This window comes from Rhinopithecus roxellana, chromosome 5, assembly GCF_007565055.1.
Source record: "Rhinopithecus roxellana isolate Shanxi Qingling chromosome 5, ASM756505v1, whole genome shotgun sequence".
NCBI classification, from domain to species: domain Eukaryota; kingdom Metazoa; phylum Chordata; class Mammalia; order Primates; family Cercopithecidae; genus Rhinopithecus; species Rhinopithecus roxellana.
This window is the reverse complement of record NC_044553.1, coordinates 761,526-788,133: the sequence shown is the minus strand read 5'-3', so window position 1 is coordinate 788,133 and position 26,608 is coordinate 761,526. Positions and strand designations below refer to the sequence as shown.

The 26,608-nt window shown below is 44.5% G+C and overlaps 1 long non-coding RNA gene and 2 gene segments (V, D, J or C); 2 read left to right on the top strand and 1 right to left on the bottom strand.

Moving 5' to 3' along the window:
• Positions 1 to 1,104: 1,104 nt before the first annotated feature.
• LOC115897488 lies at positions 1,105 to 24,455 on the bottom strand. 4 transcript variants are annotated; one of them, XR_004057272.1, is made up of 8 exons: positions 24,321 to 24,455; positions 16,065 to 16,324; positions 15,757 to 15,842; positions 15,141 to 15,372; positions 9,671 to 9,763; positions 7,891 to 7,967; positions 3,705 to 3,898; positions 1,105 to 3,107 (listed from the first exon to the last, which is right to left on the bottom strand). It is a non-coding gene; the product is annotated as an uncharacterized LOC115897488 (long non-coding RNA). The 4 variants fall into 4 exon arrangements; XR_004057269.1 differs by having other exon boundaries at positions 15,757 to 16,324; XR_004057270.1 differs by lacking the exon at positions 15,757 to 15,842.
• Positions 13,050 to 13,581, top strand: LOC104671283. The segment is given in 2 exon segments: positions 13,050 to 13,165; positions 13,250 to 13,581. Coding segments are annotated over 2 exon segments (378 nt in total).
• On the top strand, positions 24,256 to 24,868 carry LOC104653881. The segment is given in 2 exon segments: positions 24,256 to 24,367; positions 24,453 to 24,868. Coding segments are annotated over 2 exon segments (363 nt in total).
• The last annotated feature ends 1,740 nt before the right edge of the window (positions 24,869 to 26,608 follow it).

The window sequence follows — 26,608 nt, the reverse complement described above, 5'->3', positions numbered from 1 at the left end:
AGAAACCCACCTCAGTAAGTCTGAGGAGCAATGTGGAAAAGAAATGGGAAATCCAACAATATCTTTCTTATGAAAATCCTAGCTCATGTTTGAACATGAAACACAACTGTCCACAATTTTAGGAAAATTATCCCATGGCAATGCATAACTGCACTCAAAAGCTACTAAACTAGCCACACAATCTATGGCCAAGTGATCTTTGACAAAGACAACAAAAATATGCACGGGGAGGAGGACACGCTCTTCATGCCATGTTGCTGGGACAACTGGGCTGCCATATGCGGAAGAATGAAACTGGACCCCAACATCTCAACATATACATAACCAACAGAAAATGGACGGAAGGCTTGATTGTAGGACCTCAGACTATAAACGTACTCGAAGAAAATCCCAGGAGAACTCCTCTGGACATTGAGCTTAGTAAATAATTTACGAGTAAAACCTCGAAAGCACAAGCAATAACATAAAAAAACAGACTAATGGAACTTTGTTAAACTAAGGAGCTTCCACACAGAGTGAACAGACAAATTGCAGAATGATAAAAAATATTGGCACACATTGCATCTGGCAAGGGACTGATAGGCAGAATTTACACGGAACTGAAACAACTTCACCACAACAACAGCTACGAAAAACAACCTCATTCAAAACTGGCAAAGGACACGAGTAGGAATTTTTTTAAACAACACATAAAACTGGACCATAGATATGTAAACAATGCTAAACACCACTAATTATCAGGGAGATGCAGTTGAAACCGCAAAGAGATATCTTACTCCAGTCAGACTGGCTCTTATTAAAGAGCCAAAAATAAGAGACACCGGTGAGGATTGAAGGCAAAGGGAACTGTCAGTCACTGTTGGTGAGGATGTAGGTGAGCACAGCCTCTGTGGAAAACAGTATGGAGATTTTTCAAAGAAATAAAAGTAGGACTACCTTTGGTTCAATAACCCCACCCCTGGGTAACCACCCAAAGGAAAACTAAATCATTATATCAGAATGATAGTCAGACTTTGGTTTTCCTGCAGAACTATTCACAGTAGCACAGACATCAATCTAAGGAATTAACCTGTGTCTAACAAAAGATAATTTTATAAAGAAAATGTTACATATATACAATTAAATACTATCCAGCCATATTAAGGAATGGAATCATGTGTTTTGCAGCTACATGGATTGAACTCGAGGTCATTATTTTAAGTGTAATAACTGAGAAACAGAAGAGTACACACTACATGTTCTCACTTACAAATCTGAGCTAAGTAATATGTGCACAGGGACACAGAGAAAGGAATGATGGACACTGAGTCTCAGAAAGATAGGAGAGCAGAAGGTGGGAGAATGGTGGGAAATTACTTAAGGGGTACGATGTACATTATTTGGATCATGGATACATTAAAGCCAATACTACTTTGCAATATATATATGTAACAAAATTGCAGTCACTCCCCATAAATTTATACATACAAAATAAAAACAAATACAATTAAAATGAAATTATTAACAGTTGATCAGTAATCCTGAAAATTAAAATTTATGATCAATAAGTGAAAATAATATTAGTTGAACTTCATCGAATTTTAAGACATTGCCTAATCAAGTGACTATCAAGAAAATGAAGGACAAGCTTCAGAGGAGAAAATATTTGCAAATCATGGATCTACCAATGTAATTATAATAGGAACCTGCAAAACTCAGCAGTAAAAAGAAGCAATCTGTTTAAAAATAGGCAAAGGTTTGTGCAAACCTTTTATCAAAGAAGATGTACAGATGACACATCAGCATATGAATGTGATTTTCCAGTAGAGAAATGCAAATAAAGATCAAAAGGAGACACGACTCTAGGCTTTAGAATGACAAAAAATAAAGAAGAAATGCTGGCAATACCAGTGTCAGTGAGCATGCCAGGCCCCTAGAGACTAATATATTGCTAGTGCAAAATGAAACAGTTTCTGGGAAAACCATTCACAGTTTCTTACCAAATTAAACATGTCCTTAATCCATGACCTAGAAATCTCACTCCTGAGTATGTGTTACAAAGGATTAAAATCATATGTTCACACACGTGTATTCACATATTTAACATTGTGTGTGTGTGTGTGTTAGAAACTAAAAACAACATGAATGTCTTTCAATATTTGACACAAAGCATTACAGGTGACCTCCAGACTTTCTCCTGAGTGAGGGAAGCCCTGCCTGAAAGATCCCCGGAGACACAGTCACGGATATCACTGTCACCCTCGCATGTCACTGGTTTGGGCTGCGCTCTCTCTATCTCTTCCCTGACCAGGACCAGATGTTGAGTTCCACGACGTGCAGTTGCAAATTTATATTTTCGACAATGGACTGAGGTCTAAATTGCTCTACAGACTCAACCAAACAAACATTGGCACCTTTGAACAAACAGTGCCTGACATTTGTACTGACCCCAGGAGAGCTCTTCCCCACTCTCTTTCTTCTTGGTTCTCTCCTGCAACCCAGCAGCCCTGCAGTTTAGCCTGGATCTCTCCTGCATCCATCCATCTCCTTCCAAGTGCATTTTACCACAGCCTCCACTGTTTTTGAGAGCACTCGCGGGCTTTGTAATTCTCCACGCTGTTGTAAACGAAATCAGATCCTTCAAGACCACATTTAGGACTCTATTTTATGACTAAATTTTAGCAACCCCACCCGCTGCTCCTGAGACAGACAGAGCTCTTGAATAAGGTTCTACAGGTGGAGATTAGGAGCATTTTTCTTCCTTAATGTGGGAGCTGAGTACTCAGTGGAGGGATGGGGAGAAGCTTTGCACTTTATCAGCATGCAGATCCTGCTTGGGTGGACCCTCTGCCATAGGAGTAGGGCTGGGAACCAGGCAGCCCATGTCCTCCTTGGTGCTGCACCCAGGACAGAGCCTGCATCCATGAGTGGGGCTGTGTGGAAGAAGTGAGTCTCTGGTTCTCAGTAAGTCTTGTCAAGGACTGAGCCTCAGCAACATGACCTGTAGGCAAGGTCAGACGGCCAATGTCCTGGCCCCGGGGGAAGAGTGTGCTCTGGTGGGAGCTGGGCAGAAGGAGTCCTGTCTACTTGGCTGCAGCCATCTGCGGTGGAGTTTACATCATGCTGAGCTGGGGCATAGGAGGAAGGAAGAGAATCTTTGATCAAATATCAATAGCATGGCTGACCTTACTGAGTTTTTGTAGATTATCTCAAATATATGTTCCTTCACTTTCTGTATGCTGATAGGGCCTTTCCAAACCCATTAATTTTTCAAAATAAGTCTCACCAGTTTCACGGAGGCATGGATATGTCGAGCTCCTTATACTGTCATGTGAGATGTGGAACTGTTCCCTTCACTGGTTATAAAGTAATGGGTTGACTTTTTTTCCAACACTTTATAGACACCATCAATTGTCCTATTGCTTATATGGTTATAACCAAAGCAACGCTGATATTATTCATGTCTGTTCTATTGCAAGGTGTGCCCTCTACTCGCGTCCACTTGTTGGCATGTATTTCCATTTGTCTGTGTGTTTTAGTAATTTGAATATGATTGACCTAAGAGTAATTGTGTGTGTGCGTGTATATGTGTGTCCTGTGTGTGTGTGTCAAGGACTTATCCTGCTATTTGCTGTTCTCTGACATGCACTGATCCCTGACTTACAGTTTCTCTAATTTTGAGGAAAAAAAATAGAGGAACAGTGAGTTTGAGTCCAGACACAAACCTCACTGAAGTGGACACAGGATTCTAACCGCAGGGGTGCTCAGGACACACTGATCACAAGAGCCAGCCTCAGGGGCAGGTGCAGATGGAGGCTAAGGTCTGGCTTCCGGTCAGCACTGTGGCTTCTTCTCTGTAAAACATCTTCCCTTGAAGAATTTATCTGGACTTATGATTCTTTGCTTATCTCCAAAGTCTCTGAAATGAAAATGTTTGTTTTAATAAGAGAAAAACCTTCCCACATGTGCAAAAGACAGTCTCCTATGGTCACTTAATCTTGTCTTTAAATGTCAATTAGTTATCAATGCTTCTGAAGTAAATCAGCTAAATCTATAAAACACACTTTGTTTAACTCAACCCTGCAGCCGAGCACGACAGCATTGACAGGGCCAGCAAGCAGCAGGCAGGATACGGTGCATGCTGGACATTGGGGCAGAGGGAGTTAGCATCCAGTGCAAGAGAAGAAAGTGCCCGTGGTGGTCACTGTCAGGACCCAAGCTCACAGCTCCAATTGTAGGTGACCCCGCGCAAATGAAGAGATACCCTCACCAATGTTTAGTGTGGATGTCAAGTCTGATGGTGCCACACTCACACACCACGTGAATATGAAAAGATTTACCAACTGCATTATTGAGGTGTCTGCTGAGGGCAGCACAGGCCTCTCAAGAAAGTTCAAACTGGCTCAATAGACCAGGAAAGAAGGCTGTCTCAGGGTTTTTATAATGGTTTGGTGTTGAAGGAATGGTGGGGCTTCCTACTAAGGGGAAGGAGCTTGTGTAATTTGAACCTAATACTGGCATCCAATGAGGGCACTTCCATGATTTTCTACTAGATTTCCCATGTGCGGGGGACAAAGGTGAAGGAAGAGGATAAATCCTGTCATCAGTAGTGAGGCATCAAAATAGAGTCTGATGACCTTATTCTACTTAGCAACTTCAGAAAATGAGTGAAAAATGAGGTAAATGTTCACTCTGGGTGGACAGCAAATAGGTCTACAGAAAATACTTTTTTTTGGTATTAGCACATAAGAAAAAGAAGAAGAAGAACAAATTGAACAGGGATCTTGGCCCAATGTCCTGGGCGGAAGCTCTTCACTCGTGAGCTCATCAGTTTGCTCTGAGGGTCCCAAGTCAGGTCCTTCTTCAATAGATCTCAGGCCTTACAGGATATATGGGGATGCTCAGCCTGGCATCCTTTCCTGGAGCAGCCTGACAACTGGGCGGGTTTGTGAACTTATTCCTCAGTTGCAGTACATGAAAAATCACACAATCTGCAAATTTGAAAAAATAAGCCTTTACTTTTTATAAAAGTTTACAGCCATTTCACAGGCTGCAAAGCACAGCCCTCGGTAAAGACGAGAGATAGGCACTCCCAAGGGGGAGCGGTGGGGCAGAAACTTTATACTGAACGTGTCGGCTAAACAGACATGATCACCAGGTTACAGGAGGGGCTATGCATGTTCATAAAGGTGATCATGACGCATGAATATGGAAGCAAACATACGTGTAACATGTGACCCCTGTTCACCTACCAGTGAGGACTTAGCATTTAAATGTGTTGCCGTTAGGCCCTATGTGCCAAAAGCTGGAGCAGGGGCACAAAGGCCCTCAGAGCGCAGCCTCCATGAATGGCCAGAACCAGGCCATGGTCAGTGGTCTCTGATCAGGAGAAAGTTCCTGAAATCTGTCTGGTGTCCAATCAAAGCTGGGGTTACGGCTGTGGAACAGGGGTCAGTTAGTCAGGGGATGAGCTGCAATTGGTTAAATCACACTTGTCTCAGGGTCAGTGCTTATTTCGCTGCTAGAGAAAAAATAATCTATCGTCAATTAGAACATAACCGGCAGTTAGAGCACAGTTTATTCTTTAAGAGTTGGGGTGAGGGATGTAACCCCCGCCTGGCACGGCCTTAGATCTTGTTTACAACTTGCCATCTTATTGCCCCAGAGAGTTTGTTCCGTCAGTCTTATGATCTCCATTTTAACGTTAGTGTTGGTCCGTGTTGTCTCTGAACCGCAAAGGGGAGCGGGTATAATGAGGTGTGTCTGATCTCTTGTTCTGCCCAGCTGGGAACTCAATTTTTAGGTGTTTTTGATGCCCCCTTGGCCAAGAGGGGGACCATTCAATCTCGTGGGGTGACTACAATTTTACTTTTAAAGTTTATAAATATGAACCTAAGTATTGACATTCCAAAAGTCACTCCTTTGTTTTGGCTAAAAGTACCTGGCGAGAGTCCTTGCAATGAGGTTCAGGAGCAGTATTTTCTCCTGACTTTATTTGCAATAGACACAGGAGAGACTGTTGAAAAGATGTAGTACCAAAGCAGCTGTCATCTGTTGGTGAATGGAGTTGGTGTGATACAGAAATCACTTTCAATGTTTTGTAACACATGCAAACATGGAATAAAACAGCGGTGAGCACGGAGTGTAAAGTCTCTAAAGATATGATGTTTCAGCTACCAAATAATAGGGTAGTAACAGACATTTTCTGGAGGAGTTGTCTATAATGCAATAACACTAGGGGGAGAACCTTTGGCCAAGGACGTCCAAGATTTTCTTTTCTTTTTCTTTCTTTCTTTTTTTTTTTTTTTTTTTTTTGTTGTTGTTGTTTGAGACAGAGTCTCACTCTGTTGCCCAGGCTGGAGTGTGGTGGTGCAATCTCAACTCACTTTGACCTCCATCTCCCTGATTCAAGTGATTCCTGCCTTGGCCTCCTGAGAAGCTGATATTACAGGCGTGTGCCACCACACCCAGTTCATTTTTTGTATTTTTAGTAGAGACGGGGTTTTGCCATGTTGGCCAGGATTGTCTCACACTCCTGACCTCAAGTGATCTTCCCGCCTTGGCCTCCCAAAGTGCTGCTATTACAGGTGTGAGCCACCACACCCAGCTGAGATTTTCTTAGTTTTGAAAATTTTAATTTAAGGGTTACAATTTTCTTCAACGTTTCCAGAAAGTTATAGACAGTATTGATTCTGTGTTATATGAGTAATTGTAATTCCTTCCATTTTAAGATAGTATTATAAACAATTTTAAGGCTGCTTGCTTTGTATAATGATCCACTACTGCAGATAAGTAGATAGATGACAGATAGATAGATAGAGAGATAGAGAGATAGATAGATAGATAGATAGATAGATAGATAGATAGATAGATAGATACATACATACATACATACATACATTAACTGCCACTCTTTCCATGGTGGTTGATTTCTCTTGACCTATTCATCATGGATGATTTTCAAAGGCATTTCATTTGAATCTTTATTTCTTTGCATTTTCTCTCCACGACAATGCTGGGAGGTTTTACCACCATCATTATAACATGATCTAGTGACCTGACACATGTGCGGTCAACAATACCTAGAAATTCAGAAGCTTTTCGGTTTTATTTCCAGCAGATATAATTGCTTCCCTTCTGTGTATGAACACATCCTAGAAACCCACACACACATACACACACACACACACATATATCTGTAATATGATATTTTCTTCTCTGTAAATGAAAATTGATCTCAATTTCATACCAAGTTCATCATTTCCCTGAAAGTGAAGGCAGGTTCTTTTGCATCTGTTCAAACAAAAGACCCAGACACCAGCTGGTGAGGAGCTTGCCTGCTTCTGGGTGTTGGGTCTGTCTCTTCCCCTTTGCTTTTAGATGGGTACAACTATGGGACCACCAACTACAACCTGTCCCTGAAGAGTTGAGTCACCCTGTCAGTAGACACGTCCAAGAACCAGTTCTCCCTGAAGCTGAGCTCTGTGACCGCCGGAGACACGGCCGTGTATTACTGTGCGAGAGACACAGTGAGGGGAGGTGAGTGTGAGCCCAGACACAAACCTCCCTGCAGGGAGGCGGAGGGGGCGGGCGCAGGTGCCGCTCAGGACCAGCAGGGGGTGCGCGGGGCCCACAGAGCAGGAGGCCGGGTCAGGAGCAGGTGCAGGGAGGGCGGGGCTTCCTCATCTGCTCAGTGCTCTCCCTCCTCACCAGCACCTCAGCTGTCCCCAGGGCTCCTCTTTCTTTACTATCTGTGGTTCTCCTTCCTCACATCCTCACTGCTGGCAAGAAAGGAAGGAGAAATTTTTTTATCATTGAGGTTTTAACAGTCACTGGCACCTGTTTTTTCAACAAATTCCCACAAGACCCATTTTACTTTCTCGACAAGCAAAATATTCCAAGGCTACTCACCATCCCTTGATTGGCGTCATCGAATTCATCGTGTCCTGCTCTTAAATTCATATGCTGAAACCCCAATCCCAGTGGCTCTGTATTTGGAGAGAGGGATTTTAAGAGGGAAAATAAGTTAACTGAGGTCATAAATGTGGGACCGTAATCCAGTAGGACTCTTGTCCGTATGAGAGGTGGAAGACAGAACCCTCTCTCTCCACATGCACACAGAGAAGAGGCCATGTGAGGACGCATTGCATAAGAAGGTGGCCGTTTGCAAGCCTGGAAGAGGCCTCTCAAAAAACTAACCCTTTCTGCACCCAGATCTTGGACATCAAGGCTCCAGAACAATAAGAAAATTAATATTTGTTATTTGAAACAACCTAGTCTTTGCTATCTTCTGATGAAAAGTCAAGCAGATTCAGATACAATTGTGTTAGCTCCATCTCCTGGAGGGACAAGCAGCCCACCAAGGCTGGATACATCTCTCAAATTATTTTTATAAAGTAAAATAGATCCAAGATGACAATCCCACCACATCATTGTCTGCTGAGTCATTTACTTAGCAGGCGTCTCTGAGGTCAGCCCTGGGGCCTGTGTTCTAGGTTATGTCTCTCACTTTCCACTATGAGAATCCATGTAGATAATGAGAACCAGCCAGATGGAGTCCTGATCTCTGCCCACCTTCTGCTTCCCCCCACGTATCCCACAGAAAAACACTCCAGCATCACCCTTGCGTATTCTACTCTCTAAAATTCCACTAAAGCTGAACCTAAACCAGGAGATATTTGGGGCTGGACTCTTGTTCTCTTCTTCTTAGTCTTCCACAAGGTCCAGGTGCAGAGTAGAGCCTCAATAAAGATGGAGCACCAATTCCCCTAACCACATCATTCCCTTACATCCTTGTCATGCATCTGCCCTCTGTGGGCACCCAGGGCAGGTTACACAGGAATTGCCTCAATCTGACCTCAGCTGATCTTCTGAGACCATGGGTCATGCACACTTAGGATTCCAGGTCATGCAGGCTCTACTGCAGGACAAACTTGTGTCCTGTGGGGCACAGACACCTGCTGACCCTGAGTTTTCTCTAATAACTCTCACACCTGGTGTTAGCGTATGTTCAGATGGCCCCTCAGTGCAGTGCACTAGGGTGATCAGCCTCACAGGTGGCCTTCTCAGTCAGTGGACAGAAAATGGGATGGACAGGCTGGTCCCTCCCATCATTGATGATGTCCAAGTGAATCTTAAATAAATGAAACAAAATTAACAACAAAGGGGAAGAATAAGTGCCTGTATCTGGGAGGTATACAGGGTCCCAGAACTGTACTGGGAGTGGGTGTGAGAGGCCCTTCTGGGTGGAAAATCCTCCAGCGTGAGTGAAAGCTGAAGGAATGATCACTGTGCAGGTGGAGGCTGATGGGGCAGCTGTCAGCTTACATTTCCTGAAGCTGTTCCTGGGTGCGTCAAGATTGGATGGTCCGTGTACATGAAAATGAGGGTTGGACTCATGTAGGAACAAGGAAATTATCCCATAGGAATGGAAGAAAATAAAACCAGAGATGGGCACCCCTGGAGACAGCTCATTAGATTTAGTGGAGGAAAGAAAGAAATTTATTCCAATGACCCCAGCATGTTCAGCTAAATATGAGTTGCTTTAGTAGACAGAATTATGAAGGGAAGGGTGATGGAATTTACAGAAGGAAATAACATAGGATAAATGAAAATAAATCTACACAAATCTATCAAAAGACAGATGCCAGAGTGGAGCAGATGCAGCGACTTCATTACTCCGGGAACCTACCAGCGACACTTGGCATTCCTCTAAGGCAGGTCTACTGGTGATGAACTTCTCCACTTTTTGCTTTGGGGGAAACTTCTCAAACATCCTGCATTACTGAAGAAAAGTTTAATCCATGTAACATGTTTAGTTGGCAGTGTTTTGGCTTTGCTTTTATTTTCAGCAACTTGAATAGAATCGTGCACATCATGAAATTTCAGTGAACAACAGACTTCACATGACAAAGTTCTCATTAGATTATAATACTGTATTTTCCCTGCATTTATTCCATGTATAGATATGTTCATGTGTATAAATACCTACCATGGTGATTCAGCTGCCCACAGTGTTCAGTACAGTAACATGCCATACAGATGTGTTATCTAGGAGCACTATGCTTTCCCACACAGCCTGGGCGTAGCAGGGATTTCATGTGGGTTTGTGTAAGCATGCTCCATGATCGTTGCACACTGACAACGTTGCCTAAGGACACATTGCTCAGATGTATCCCTACCGTCTTTTTGCTGTTGTTGTTGTTTGAGATGGAATCTCACTCTGTCACCCAGGCTGGAGTGCAGTTGCACAATCTCAGCTCACTGCAACCTCTGCCTCCCAGGCTCAAGTGATTCTCCTGCCTCAGCCTCCCAAATAGCTTGGATTACAGGCATGTGCAACCGCACCCAGCTAATTTTTTCCCCTATTTTTAGTAGAGACATGCTTTCACCATGTTGCCCAGGCTGGTCTTGGACTCCTGACCTTAGGTGATCCACCGAGGTGACTAAAATAGTTTGAAGCCCCTGGCTCCTGCATCCTCTAGACGTACTCCACACCCTCTCATTACACACAAGCTAATTTATTACTCTTTCCCGAGTTATATTTGCCAAGGCTCATCTCCTCCACTTGGACACTTTGGTATATCCATATGTGTCCATTTTGGTTCAGCCAGGGACACAGAACCGGGAAGACATCATGGATTTTCTAGAGGGAGCTGGCTTGGGGAATCAGCGGTTGGAGTAGAAAGCGCCTTTGTCCATGTTTCACAGGCCTGAGGGCCGTGGGCAGGAGGTCAGGAAGAGAGGATGGCCAGACGGCTGGGGAAACCAGGATGAACAAAGCCAGTTTCCTTCCTGGCGAGCAGGGGCATGTGGAAGCCTGGTGTCCCTCTAAGGATGAACCACACTCACCTGCCCACTGCTACCTGCCAATGAGGTGACCTGCAGAGCAGCAGCTCCTGAGCCACTGACAGTGACTTCCTCCTCCACCAAACCCTCTAGGATCTGTGCTTCCAGGAGTGTGAACCCCAGCAGGTCCCCAAATTTTCAGTGGGTTCACCTAGCTAGTGTCTGTGCTCAGCCCCATCCCCAGGCTCCTGTCCTGGTGGTGTGTACAGTGTCACCACAGTGGTGACAGTGACAGCAAGTGCCTGCACTTTCCAGGCCAACAAATTTGAAAGAAGCAAGTCACGGGGCCAACCTGGATATGGGGGAATCACACAAATTTCCTTCTTGGGGGAAGTGCTGGGAAGCAGCCTTGAGTCCTCCTCAGCTCACGTGCAGCTGCCGGTGCTCATCCCAGTGGGGGGACACATGAGCCCTCCCCACGGCCAGGATGGAGCTGTTTCAGTCACACCAGGACGAGAATGTATCTTCTCTATGGGGGCTTTTGAAGCACAGCTCTCCTGCTCCTGAGATTTGAGATTTATAAAGACAAACCCCACAGAGTGGACCTGCACAAATAAGACAGGACAGGATACCCAGAAGAGACACCCCATATGAGAAGGGACAGGCAGGTCCCATCACTGACCCTGGTCCTCAGAAACCCTGAGCACCTACTCACCTTCCCACGTCCCCTGTTCCTGATCAGTGCCCTATCTGCTCCTGAGAAGGTCCCCATCAACAGTCCCCAGGGTTCTGCCCCCTTCCTTGATGTGCCTCTGGGAGTGGGGCTGGCTGGGCTGTGGGTCTGCTGTGACTCTCCCCACAGGTCAGCGGCTCAGTGTGGGCTGCCCCGACTTGGCGGGGCTGGGCTGTGTCTGGCCCTCCCAGAGGAAGCCTGGATGCTTCTCAGAGGCATTTGCAGGATCCCAGGTCCTGGAGGACAGGGAAGCCACGGTGTGTGCCGGGCCCCATCTCCAGGTGTAAGGTGTTTGCTGTTGCTCTGCTTGACAAGGGCATATCCCCAGGCCTAGGGGCACTGTGGGCGCACAACCAATGTGCTAGACACAGGGAGAAAGTCAGGTTTCCCTCCCATTACTGTGGGACTCTAGTCACTCTGTGTGTGTTTGTGTGTGTGTGTGTGTGTTTGTGTGTGTGTGTGCGCGTGCGTGTATGTGTGTTTGTATGTGTGTGTGCGCGTGCATGTGTGTGCGCGCGTGCGTGTGTGTGCGTGCGTGTGTGTAGATTAGGAGTTGTGGAGTGGGCTCTGAGCCCCAGGATTTTGTAGGTTTAGAAATTATGTGATGAGGTGTTCATCCAAATGAACTGAAAAGAGATGAGGTGTTCTCCCAAAGCCCCTGGGAGCTCCTGGACTCACTGTGAGTGTGGACTGATTCAGTGACTCCAGAGAAGGGGCTCCCTGGTGGTTTCATAGAAGTTTCATAGAATCCTTGCTTGGGGTCTTTCTGCAGAGTTCACTGACTTTCCTACTGCCAATTTACTATTGTAAGAGATGGTGTCTGCCGTACATGGTGTCACGTGTCACTAAAGGAGCATTCTGAGCCAGAGCACACCCTCTTCCTACTGGGGGGGAAAAGCTCTAGTTCAGACAGGAGCCTCTCTGCAGTGCAAGGGCTAGGCTGCAGGGGATGCTCAAAGCTCACCCAGTACAGGCTCCAGCCCCAGAGCAGGTGCACAGGAGGCTGGGGAGGGATTTCTCTCAAGATCTGTGTCCTTATTTTAAAAATCTAAAATAAGTATTTGACAAAGACTGCTGAACATTCTGTAAATACCCTGTTCAATTGCAAGCATTTATCAAATTCGATGTTGTAATGAAAACCATTTTTACACTGGAGATTTCTAACCATTCTGGATATCTCAGTAGTATGCAGCTGGAGGTTAAGGAAAATTTTCTTTTATATAAATAAGTGCAACTTTTGGAGAAACACACTCATCCCCCGGTTAATACATTCATATATGAAAGCCTAGAAATGTTTATATTACCTTGGAGCCATTCAAGTGTGGGTTCCCAGTGAGGTCCTATTCTAGGGAAAATTGTTCTCCAGTGGGAGAAGCTCTGTCAACATAGAGTTTAGGGATATGGCAGGGCTCACATGGCCTCTAAGGGGATTACAGCTTGAACCCTTAGCAACCTCTGTGTGTTACCTCTCTGCTCTTTCTCATGCATTATCAGGTATGAAATAAGATCACTCATGAATATGCAAATAACTGAGGCAAATATAGCTATCTTTGTGCCCTGAGAGCATCACCCAACAACCACACCCCTCCACAGAAGCCCCTAGACCACAGCTCCTCGCCATGGACTGGACCTGGAGGATCCTCTTCTTGGTGGCAGCAGCAACAGGTAAGGGACTCCCCAGTCCCCGGGCTGAGGGAGAAACCAGGACAGTCAACTGAGGCTTCACACACTCCCATCTCCTCTCCACAGGTGCCCACTCCCAGGTGCAGCTGGTGCAGTCTGGGGCTGAGGTGAAGCAGCCGGGGGCCTCAGTGAAGGTCTCCTGCAAGGCTTCTGGATACACCTTCACTAGCTATGCTATGAATTGGGTGCGACAGGCCCATGGACAACGGCTTGAGTGGATCGGATGGATCAACACCAACACTGGGAACCCAACGTATGCCCAGGGCTTCAAAGAACGATTTGCCTTCTCCATGGACACCTCTATCAGCACGGCATATCTGCAGATCAGCAGCCTAAAGGCTGAGGACACTGCCGTGTATTACTGTGCGAGAGACACAGTGTGGAAACCCACATCCTGAGAGTGTCAGAAACCCTGAGGGAGGAGGCAGCTGTGCTGATCTGAGACAGTGACAGGGACAACGTGGCTGCACCCTTTGTTGATGTAGGGTTATAAACATACATATATATGCACCCAACACTGGAGCACCCAGATATATCAAGCAAATATTATTAGAGTTAAACAGAGAGATAGACCCAATACAGTAATAGCTGGAGACTTTAACACCCCACCCTCAGCAATGGACAGATCTTTCAGACAAAAAATAAACAGTGAAATCTTGGACTAAATCTATATGACAGACCAAATGGACTTAATGGATATTGACAGAACACTTCATCCAATGGCTGTAGAGTACACAGTCTTTTCCTAAGCATATGGATCAGTCTCAAGGATAGACCATACACTAGACCAGAAAATTAGTCATTTTTTAATTGAAAAGATATCAAGTACCTTCTCTGATCAAAATGGAAGAAAACTAAAATAAGAGGAATTTTGAAAACTATGCAGACACATGGAAATTAAACAACATGCTCCCTAATTAAACAATTTGCTCCCAAATTGAAGAATATGCTCAAACATGGGTTAATAAAGACATTAAAAATTTTTTAAATTTATTGAAAGAAAACAAAGCATATAAAAACCTATGAAATACAGTGAAAGTAGTACTAAGAGGAAAGTTTATAGTTATAAGCACTTATGTTGAAAATGCAGACACCGTAAAATAAATATCCCAGGAATGTCTCTTAAAAAACAGAGAAGCAAGATCAAATCAAACCCAAACATAGTAAAATAAAAAAGTAAAGATCAAAATGTTAATACATAAAATTGAAATAAAGAAAACAATAGAAAAGAGGATTAAATGAAAAGTTGTTTTTTAAAAAGATAAAAGACATCTACAAACCTTTAACCAGACTAAGAAAAAAAGAAAGAAGACAAAAGTAAATAAAATCAGAGAGAAAAAATGGAAATATTACAACCAATAGTGCAGAAAATCAAAGGATCATTAGAAGCTACTAGGAACAATTAATGCCAATAAATCAAAATATCTGGAAGAAATAGATAAATTTAGAGACACATACAACCTTGACCAAACCAGGAAGAAACTGAAAACCTGAACAGATCAGTAACAAGTAGTGAGAGTGACGCCGTAATAAAAGGTCTCCCAGCAAATAAAAAACTCAGGGCTTGATGATGTCATCGCTCAATTATGACAAACATTTAAAGAAGAGATAATATCTAATCCCACTCAAAATATTCCAAAACTAGATAAAGAGGGGAGGAATTCTTCCAAACCTCCTGTACGAGGCCAGTGTTACCCTTATACAGAAGCCAGACAAAGATACACCTAAAAATAAGAAAACTACAGGTCAGTATCATTGCTAAATGTGGACACAAACTCCTCAAGGAAATCTTAGCAAATCAAATTCAATATCGTAACAACAACAAAAAAAGAAGCATTCAACATGACCAAGTGCAGTTTATCCCAGGGATGCAAGGATGTTTCAACCTATGCAAATGAATCAATGTGACACATCATATCAACAGAATGAAGGGCAGAAGACATAAGATCGGCCTTACCTTGTTCTCCTCACCCAAAGTCTCCTATCAGTGCTTCAGTCCTCTTGACCAGTCCTGCTGTACTTGGTCTCCTGTGATTCCGTTCCCAGGTCCTGAAACACTGTGCTTCTGCACACCTGGAGTCTCTCTCCTCTTTGAACACGGAGATCCTGTATCCTCAGAGAGGGGTGATGACTCATCGTGGCTGCCATGTCCCATACAAACAATTCTTCCAACACAGTTGTGATTTTTCCTGTTGGAAATTGAAAGGGGATGTGGGAATCACTGTGTGTGTGTGTGTGCGTGTGTGTGTGTGTGTGTGTCCTCAGGCATGTTGAGAACACAGCAGGGCTCTATGTATAACAGGAAAGCAATGTTTTTCCAGATCATCTATTTTCTTATGAAGTGTTCATAGGTAATCAAAAGGAAATTAATCACAGTTTATAAGATGTTGTGGACTTGAGTGATGTTGTCACTCGAGGCTACTAGGGGGGCTCCAGGAAAAAAAATCTAGAAAAGGATAAGGCTATGAGCAAAGAAGCAAAACATGGGGGGCAACAGAGAGGGATGAGCAGGGGTAACTCAACCAGGGAGGGATAAAACCACATACCACAGAGGGTGAAAAATCTGTGCTCACCAAAGAAGAGAACATAATCAGCATTTCTCCCAATCCTCCCTCCAGAAGCATGACTGCCAGTAAAGTTCACAATGGAGCATCTCCAGCTGGGAACCCAAAAAAGGAGGTGGACTTCAGGCCACATGTCCTGGGCACAAGATGTTTCCCCGGTTCCTACTCCTATTCTGCCCTCTCTGTCCAGCAAAACTGCTTGTTTCTGTCACCCGACACCCTAGGGTTGAGAATGGATGCCTTGATACTCAGCAGAGGGATGCTCTTTCAGAGCAGGAATGAATTTGTGTCATCTGACGCCTGAGCAGGACACTCACCCCCGGGAAGAGGCTCCGAGACAGAGCGTCGCCGTCGTTCCTACCCCTTATATGTGTGGGGCTCCTGGCACATGCACACTTCTTCTCAAACTCTGTTTATACCCCAGCAACAATGCTGAGTGTTGTCAGCCTCTCTCCTCCCCAGATACCGCTCTGTCATCAGCCTGAGCACAATTTCCTCATGAAAACTATTATCTTTCTCTCCATTAGATCAACCTTTTACAAGTCTTTGATGGATGACAGTTTTTCAGTGTGAGAATCTAGAAATAAGAAATGGGGTGATGGGGACAAGTGAGCTCTGTGTTTGACTTACCACGATGTTCCCTCTTATCCCAGATATCCTGTCCTAGGTGCAGCTGCAGGAGTCAGGTCCAGGACCCATGAGGCCCTCAGACACTGCCCTCCATCTGTGCTGTGTCTGGATTATCTCTTATTTTATTTCACTTTATTTTATTTTTTACCAGTGGACATTATTTGAGCTGAATCCACCATCCTCTGGGCAACAGATTAGAATGCCTGGGGCACAGTTACCAGGATGGATCACCAAGGAATATATATCATGAACCCTCTACCCAGGTCTGCATCTCCATCAACAATGACTCAACCAAGAGCCAGTTCTCTGTGAAGCTCAGTTCTGTGGCTGCCTAGGACATGGCTAAGTATCACTGTGAAAGACTCAGTGAGGAGGTGTCCTTGTGAGCCCAGACACAAACCTTGCTGTCAGGGCACTGAGGACCACCAGCAAGACTCAGGACCACCACAGGGACTCAGGATCACCAGGGGAAGAGCAGGTTGCAGGAAGCACAGGGCCAGCCCCAGAGCAGGTGTGGATGGAGATGAGAGGCTGGTTTACTGCCAGCGTCTAGGGCTGCCTCACCTATCTACATGTTTCCTCCAGGGACCCTCTCTTATTTCATGATGCTCCACCTAGCTCTAAGTCTCTGAAATGCCACAGTTTTGTTGCACTAGGAGGAAACCTTCTCACAGGTGCTAAATGCAGAACAATCTCTCTGTCAGTGGTCGCCAAGGTCACAGCCCTGTGGAAGCTGAGGGGAACCTGGTGAGTCTTGTCCAGTCACACTTAGGACAGGGACCTTAGTGGGTTTCCCTGAAGAAAACAGTGTTTAGGAATTCTAACCTCAGCCAAGAGAGAGGCTGGGTCAGGGTCAGTGCCAGGTAGAACCTTACAGGTTTTATGTCCGACCCTTCTCCTGACACAAAAGCATGCAAATCAGTATCAGCACTGATCTGGGGCCCCTTTTGCTCCTAGCACATTTTATTTCTTGTTAGTTGTTTTAGTTGTTGATTTTCCTTTTACTGTTCCTGATCCCTGTAAAGTGGAGATGTGGTTCTTGCTATAAAATGTCCAGTGCTCAAGCCCTTTCCCTGCAGCTCAGGTGGGGCTCAGGCTGTGGCTCCTGCAGTCACATGGGAGAAGCTGATGGGACTTTTCTTCTCTCCCATTGCTCAGAACCCTCCACTGCATTGTGTGGAGACTCACCTGAGAATGCAAGTGGCCAATAGTTGTGAAGAGGATGAGCCTGTGTGGCCAAAATGGAATGTGGATGTGGAATTTATCCTGTGCTGCGCGAACTACCACAGACTCACCTTCCTCACCAGTAGTGTTAGAAAGAGAGTGGGAAAGTTGTCAGAATCAAAGTGGAGCCACTTTTATTAAAACCCTGACAAATGGAACTAGGAATGACAATGAAGGAGGGTTCTTAAGCCCATATTCCTGATAACAAGAACTATCATAAATAGACTCTGCTTAACCACAATCTTGGGAAGAAGACACCACAATCTTACAAAAAATTACTTTTGCAAGGACATCATCCCAGAAACTGCCTGTTCAAAATTACACTGATGCCACCACCCTTGAAACTGATTCTACAACTACAGTATCATTCTCTCAAAACAACTTTTGTAACCCACCTCATTTTCACTTCATAAACCTATGAATTGACATCCCAGAGTTACTGCTGCGTTTGTTGATAACGCTAACTAATAAGGTCTTTTAACAATGTTTGCAGCTGCTTTTCTCTGATGTCTCTTCTAAAATAAAGAATTTCCAAGTTGATGACAATAAAAAGATAATTAGGAAGATCTGGTGGGAAGGCATCCTTAACATCCTGTTGAATGCTTCTGCATAGCACATCAATCCCCTAAAATACTTTGCTCTATCTGCATTTAATGAATCAGAGTGTAATAATGAAGATGTAATTGAAAATATGTCAGCTTTTGATGAATCAAGTCATACGGTGATAATGTTTGTGTCCTTAAGAAAGCAGACTCTGTGTTGTAAGTTTTAGCAGTTGTACATTTGGCAAATAAAGTTCATGTGTTTTTGAATGTTGTGTGACTTTTTACTTAAGGATGCAACATATGATTCAGTTTTACTTAAAACTTTCCAGAAGATTTTTGGCAGTCAGAACAGTGCAACATTTGAGTAACACTAAGGAACTAAACAAGTTATTTTGTAATTGCTCCTGTGAGGTATGCACATCGCTCACTTAATATTGAAATTCAAATGCCACAGGTAGAAAAATCAAATAAAGCAAATTTTATGAACTGTCATGGCTGTGGTTTTTGTCAAGCAAGTTATTCATGTCAGCAAGAAAATAAACATAACAATAAAACATCTTCAGATCCAGGGGGAGGCTGACCTCTGCCCTCTCTATTATAAGTACAAGTTGGTGTCACATCCAAATTATTTTTCAGGCTCCAGGGTATAAAATGCTCTTGAACAGTGAAACTAACAGCTGTCCCCTCAGGCCTGGCTGAGGTATGTGGGGAATGCAGGCTTGTGTGCAAGAAGAAGATTACATTTTTGTGTCTTCTCCTGTGTCTGGAGACAGCTCCGCAGGGTGAGTGACTCAAACATGGGTCTGTAAGTCAAGCGAAGAGAACAGGTTTAGTCCAAAAATCAGCATATTCTTAGAGGCACCCATCGCCCCATCACATGGGTGAGAAATTTTTGAAACAAGTGAAGTGTGAATTCACTAGTAAGTGATGCAATTATTGTATTTCCATGAAATTTCATTGACAAGACAAGGGCTTCTATAGATCACTCACGCACAAATACACAAAATGTGTTTTTGCATCTGTGAGTGTCTAGAGAAAAAGAATCTTTTGAGGAAACTTCTTCAGGTTACAGAGATGGGTTTAAGTTGGAGATCTCACAGGAGTGTGTCTTTGAGTGAACACTGGCCTATTAATTAACTAGGTCAAAATGCCCTCTTTGGAGTAGCTGTCCAATTATGTAGATTTCTGAGTTGTGAAACATAAACCCAAGGGTTGACTTACTGGAATTTGACTGCTGTGTTGATAAAATTTTTGATATGGTTTCTTCCAATGATTTAAGAATAGTTTTCCTGTGTCTTTACTCCAGGAAATGAATTTTCATGAGTTATCGGGACACCATGTTTCAGGTGCTTTAGTTAAAGAGACTGACTTCTTGGGGGCAGGTCTCTCTTCTAACAATGAACTCACTTCTGCAAAGCATTCAGTCTGTGGCTCTATTGCCACGAATCATGAAGCTTTTACACTCCAATGCACTAAACATAATGCCCCTTCGATTAAATATCCATTGACATTGACATGAATTGGCCACTCTTGGATATGTGTCCTATGTTATGAGCCCAACATGTCAGTGGACTGAGAATCCTCTATTAGCTGCCTCTGTGTGTAGCACTGAGCAGATTGACAATCCTCAGAGTCATCCATGGAAAGTCCTGAGGTTTATGGGGTTCTTGGAGACATTCTGGTGAGTTGAAAGGAGAAACAGGATTACGGGCTGCCAGTCATTTCAACAACAATGGGAGTCATTACCATCTAAGTGTAAAGTCTACATCACTCAAAATACCCTCCACAACAGGCTGACAGGAAGAAATTCAACCTCACAATGGCTCCATGACAACTCTTTAGTATACTTGGTAGTGAGGCTTTTTCAGGGAAGAAATGTCCACTCCAGTGTGTCCCTGATGCTGCTCTCAGCTAAAGTAAACTGTGGACTGGACCCAAGATTCTCTGAGATCAATATGAGGGCTACTGCTGCTCCAATATTTTCAAACAGGCATGTGGCAATTTAGATGAGCCTGGCTTTGTGGTTGGTTATATGTGAATCTGAACTAAACAAAGAGAAAGGGCATGTCTGAACTAGTGTGAGGGTGAGAAATCTCATAGACCCCACACCCCACACTCTTGTTTTTATATCCTCCAGGAACCTCCAGGTTTTTTGGGTGAAAATTGACATAGATCATTTCCTGGATAAGTCATCAAAATTCCTAGTCTTTGAGAAATACATAGAAATTATTCCAGATAGACAATCCAGGGGAAAGACATATCTAGAACATTATCTATGTGGGGTAAGGTAGTCCATCTCCATTGCAAACCCCTCCCAGCACCCTTCCTTTATCATGAAATCGGATAAAATTAGCCAATAGAGAAATAATCCTATAATGTTGTAGCCAGAAAAGGGAAAGCATCAGTTCCATTTCTGGACACTCTGTGTATAGGTCACAGCCCAGAGAAAAAAAGACGACAGAATTATTAAGATTCAATTGTATGAACATATATACTTCCAGGATGCACACTTTGTTTTCTCACCAGGATAGTTAATCTGGGTTAAAGGTGAAAGTGTGACAATGCACAGACTCTATCTGGGGAGGAGAATATAGGGAAACTGAAAGTCAATGGCAGAGACTATGACAAGGACAGTAGGGAAATCTGAAGCCTCTGACATAAATTTTTTGAAGATAAGGTCTTGGCAAATCCATTGACCTCAGATTATTTTATCATAGGGAATTTTCAGGGTTCCTAGCAGAGAAAAAAATGCATGCACTTGGCCAGGCACGGTGGCTCACACCTGTTATCCCAGGATTTTAGGAGGCCGAGGCAGGTGGATCACGAGGTCAGGAGATTGAGACCTTCCTTGCTAACACGGTAAAACCCCATCTCTACTAAAAACACACACACACACACAATTAGCCGGGCGTGGTGGCCGGCGCCTGTAGTCCCAGCTACTCAGGAGGCTGAGGTAGGAGAATGGCGCGAACCCGGGAGGCAAAGCTTGCAGTGAGCAGAGATTGGGCCACTGCATTCCAGCCTGGGCGACAGAGCAAGACTCCGTCTCAAAAACAAAAAACAAACAACACAAAAAACGAAACAAAACGAAAAACAAACAACAACAAAAATGCATGCACTTCCCAAGTGTCCACTTGTATTGTTTGCCGTAGATCTCTAAGACAAAAAAAAAAAAAGTAAGCCTAAGCCTACTGTCAGTGTAGGAGGCACTTTTTATAGGCTAGAAACTAGGAACAAAGAAAAATGTGTGTCACTGGAATAGTAGATACAAAGTTGGTTTTATTCTGAGTGTATTTGAACCTGCAGGTATTCTTAGATGTAACATTCAACTGCAAGAGCTCAAGGAAGAAACAAGGCACTCCGAAAATCCTAAAAGTTTTTGTATTCATCGCATGTCCACTGATTCAGGAAATGTGAAGCTTCAGAGAAGGGGCTCCCTTCTGTGTCATAGAATCTTTGCTTTGCGTCTCCCTGTAGAGTCAAATTGGTTTAACAAGGCTCTTTAATTCTTAAAAGACGTGGTGTCAGCAGTACCTTGTGTCACTGAAGGAGTGTTCTAAACCAGGACACAGCTACTTCATGCTGAGCTAGAGACCGTGAGGGGAAATGCCTGTGGACTACAACAGAAACCTCATTGCAAGGCAAGGGCTTGGCTGGAGGGGGGCACTCGGGAGCCACCAGGCACAAGGCCAGCCCTAGAGCAGGTGCACAGGAGGCTGGGGAGGAGGTTTTCTCTCAGGGCCTGGGTCTTCCTTTGTCAGGAAAAAAAAACCTAAAATAACTGTTCAAGAAGTCGCTGATGTGCCTTTAAATATCCTAGTACATCCAAACCATTCATATAACTTAAGGCAATAAGAACTATTTTTTCAAGTGGATTTATAGGACTATAATATCTTAATAGTGAGAATATGAAGGATGGGTATGTTTTTACTATTCAATGGGTACCAATTAGTTGAAGAAACTATATTCCTACGAAAAAGAAATTCAGATTGCATTGTTAAGTAATGTTGCCTACATTGTGTGAGTGACAGGGCAGTGATGGATCTGAGGGTGTGGTAGGTTCACAACCTAGTGAGTCAAAAATCAACATGTAAAGATAGGGATCCATGGATATGAACTGGAAGTATGGAAATACTTTACAAAAGTCTAATAAAGGGAGCTTGAAAAGTAACCCGAAATTATTCAAAACACAAATTCATTGACAATTATTTTGGGATTAGAGAGTTCATAAAGAACTCCAAACTCCGGTTACATCTTCTGATTCCCATCGTTCCTGAGACGACAAAATCAGCTCTAATTATGCATCACAGGGCAAATCCATAAAACAAGTTTTTCTATTGAAGACCCTGGGGGATCAGGACATCAGACAGGTGCTGGAGACACTGTCTCAGGAGCGCCCAGTAGATCTCAGAGGGACCTGCTGGACACTCACGTGGGACATCAGCGTCACTTTCTCAGAGTCACCAATGAGCTGTGCTGGTGCCTGACACGTCCAGGATAGGGCCAAGGCACATGCCCAGTGTCACAGACTGTGATGGTCCCCAAAATAATCCAGCTGGCCTCTATACTAATCAAATGTAGGAATTCAATTTCAAGAACATATACTGCTCCCCTGCCCACCACATCACCTCCTCACCAATAGGATTAATCCAGATTAAAGAGAAAAGTGTGGCAACACACAGACTCTGTCTAAGGACTAGAACTAAGGGAAAACAAAGGCAGCGGGAGAGAAAAAGTCAAGGACAGTAAAGTTATTTAAAGCCTCTGACACCAACACCTTCGGGAACAAGGTCAGTACCCCTCCCTCAGTGACCTTAGATATACCTCTCACGGGGCATCTGCAGGGTTCTCAGATGAGAACTAGCCAAGACAACCTGAAGGCACCTTCTGGATCTCCAGCATTACTGAGCTTACTTTAGTTCTGTTTGGAAAAACAAAACAACAAAAACAACAACCACAAACATAACCAGGACTGCGGGCCAGTGCTGGAAGCACTTTTCATTGACAAGACACTAGGAAGGAGGGCAAATCTGAGGCTTGTTACTGTGCAAATATGCCACTGTGAGTGTGTGTGTGTTGGGGGGTGGACCTTGAGACCTAGGGTTTGTGCGTAAAATTATAATCTGATGTGAACTTCGACCACAGAATCCAAAAAAAAAAGTCTGCCCCAAAGTCCCCATCAGTTCCTGGACTCGACATGTGTCTGGACCATATCAGTGCATCTGGAGCTCCAGGGAAGGGGTTCCCTGGTGGCTTTAGTCATTCCTTGCTTGCTGTGCCGAGGTCTCCCTGTAGGCTTTGTTAGGTTTCCTAAGGTCTATTTTCTATTGTAGGAAGTGGTGTGAGAAGTAGCTGCTGTCACTGAAGGAGCATTCTGAGCCAGGGCACAGTCACATCACATTGAGCTTGAGACACTGGGAGAAAAATGCTCTGTGAGCCCAGAAAAGAACTTCCCTGCAGGGTATTAGCTGAGCTGCAGAGGGTGCTCAGGATGCATCCAGCACAGGATCCAGCTCTGGGGCAGGTGCACAGGAGGCTGTGGAGGGGTTTTCTCTCAGGGATTGAAGATTCCTTACTTCAAAGCAATAATGACATAAAATTGAAATAAGAATTTAGCAAGTACTGATGTATCTTTAGTATTCTCTTGCATACACAGCCTTTACCTAATGCAAACCATATTTAAAAGAAGAAATGTCTAGGCCTTTCAAATGTATTTATCGTTAGGAATTGAGGGGTTGTTTTATTAATTCAATGGGTGTTACTATCGGGAGACACACTCATCCCAGAAGTTAAGATGTGCAGAGGGCAAGGCCCAGGAAAGTTCAGGCTGTCAGTGTGCCATGTGAAAAAGGAATCACATTGAGGACAATGTCCTGTGAGATTCTGGTTTTCTGTAAGAGGAGTTCTGTCTTCATGGACTTCTAAGCATGTCAGATGACAAATATCATTAAACAAGTTCAGGTCATGGAGCTCAGCATCCCACTGTGGAGTGGGCCGTGTGTCACCTATCTTCTTCCCCAGGGTGGGCTGGCTTGAGCTATGAAATACCTGCCTCATGAATATGCAAATGCACTGGCGTCTACCAAGGTAAATACAGACCTGTCCTTGCCGAGAGAGCATCACACAGCAACCACATCCCTCCCCTACAGAAGCCCCCAGAGCACAGCACCTCACCATGGACTGGACCTGGAGGCTCCTTCTCTTGGTGGCAGCAGCTACAGGCAGGAGAATCCTCAGTTCCAGGGCTGATGAAGGGACTGGGTCCAGTGAAGTGGTGTCTCATTCTCTCCTCTGTCCTCTCCACAGGCGCTCACTCCGAGGTCCAGCTGGTGCAGTCTGGCGCTGAGGTGAGGAAGCCTGGGGCCACCGTGAAAATCTCCTGCAAGGCTTCTGGATACACCTTCACCGGCTACTACCTGCACTGGGTGCGACAGGCTCCTGGAAAAGGGCTTGAGTGGATGGGACTTGTTGATCCTGAAGATGGTGAAGCAAACTACGCACAGAAGTTCCAGGGCAGAGTCACCATGACCGCGGACACGTCCACAGACACAGCCTACATGGAGCTGAGCAGCCTGAGATCTGAGGACACGGCTGTGTATTACTGTGCAAGACACACAGTGTGAAAACCACATCCTGAGAGTGTCAGAAACCCTGAGGGAGGAGGCAGCTGTGCTGGGGCTGTGAAGATGACAGGATTTATGAGGTCTAAATTATTTAGAAGATGGGTTAAAAGTCACCGAGTAAAAGTAGAAAGATACATACATTCCAATCATATAGGAAATCATCTTGTCAACTTTCACCCTATAAGTAACATTCACAGAGTGGGAAAGACAGCCATCAATTAAGCTGATGCAAACATTCCTTTGTGAGGACATACATTTTAAAATCGAATGGATAAATCATTTGGAGCAGGATTGCTTGATCACATGGTAAGGCTAAACATAATTTCTAAAAGGTGGCCAACATTTCTACCAAAATGTCTTTGCCAGTCCCATTTACATTAAATTTATTTTAAAACATTTTTAGGATTACAGCAAATTTGAGTAGAATAAAGAGAGTTCCCATATACTCCCACCCAAGACACGCACAGCCTTCTCTGTGATCAACACCCTGCACTGAAGTAATAAATAACTTGCAACAGGTGAACCCACATGGACACATTAATTGTTTCCTTTTCTGGTGGTCCCTGGTGTAACAGGCCTAAGCTATCTTGAAGCACCCCGGGTTCTTCTAGTGGATTACATGAAACGACGCCAGGTAGAGGGAAAGTGAGTGGGGACGTTCCTCCTTTCACTGTTTCCTCAAGAATCCATAAAATGTAGATTGATTTACAGCTTATCTGACTCCTGGTTTTCTACGTCCCTACCAAGAGGATAAGGCCTCCAGGCATTAACAGCAGGGGTCCCCAGCCCCTAGGCAGTGAACCAGTACTGGTCAGCAGCCTGATAGAAGGCAGGTCGCACAGCAGGAGGTGAGCGGTGGGTGAGCATCACTGCCTGAGCTCCGCCTCCTGTCAGATCAGCTGTGCATTAGATTATCCCAGGAGCCGAATTCCAGTGTGAACTGTGCATGTGAGGGATCTAGGTTGCACGCTGTCTATGGGAATCCAATGTCTGATGATTGCAGGTGGAACAGGTTCATTCCGTAACCACCAGCCTCCATTATCCATGGAAAAATTGTCATCCACAAAATCATTCCCTGGTGCCAAAAAGATTGGGACTGCTGGAGTAGAGGCAGGTCTGTGCAACTAAAAGGCCAGCAGCTTCTGGTGAATCCTGTAATTAATGTCATTTAACGAGCAGTGGAGACTCGTCATGAGGGACTTCGTAAATAATGCCCTTCAGTTGGATTCAAAACACTACAAGCTCTTGGGGAGTGTTTCTGGTTAAAGCACTTTGTGCAGAAAATGCAAACACATGCATGGGATCCAGGCAGGAACAAAAGATTCCTTTACAAAGTGGTTTGGCACCTGGAACGAGCTCTCAGGGTTGGGCACTGTATCCTTTGCTGGCTGCACTTTAGCCAGAGGCCTGAGTCTGATTGGTCGTGTAGTGGGAGAGCCTCACAGGGGTCACAGGTTACAAAAATACCTGTCATCCTCCAGCTGAGCAAGCCCATCTGCGTGCTTGTCAGTGTCAGCCCCATGAGGGGCGCACTCGGGAAGGTGACGAGATGCTCACAAACCTCCCCCCATTAATTATCCACCACCACACACTCAACTGCAACCCGTGCTCCAGAAAGGGACAGGGGCCTGCAGGAATAAACAGAACGGAAGTATTTTCTTACCTGGGAAAGACACTGCCAAATACCTCATGTTTCAGGAAGGTTAACTCATAATTGTTCAGGAAGTGACCGAAGGACAGTGGTGGGTGAGGTGACGGGACAGCCTCAGGGCTGCACATAAGGAGGGCTCCCTCCCCACGCAAGCTTACTCTCCAGGAGCTGCACCAGGAACTCACAGA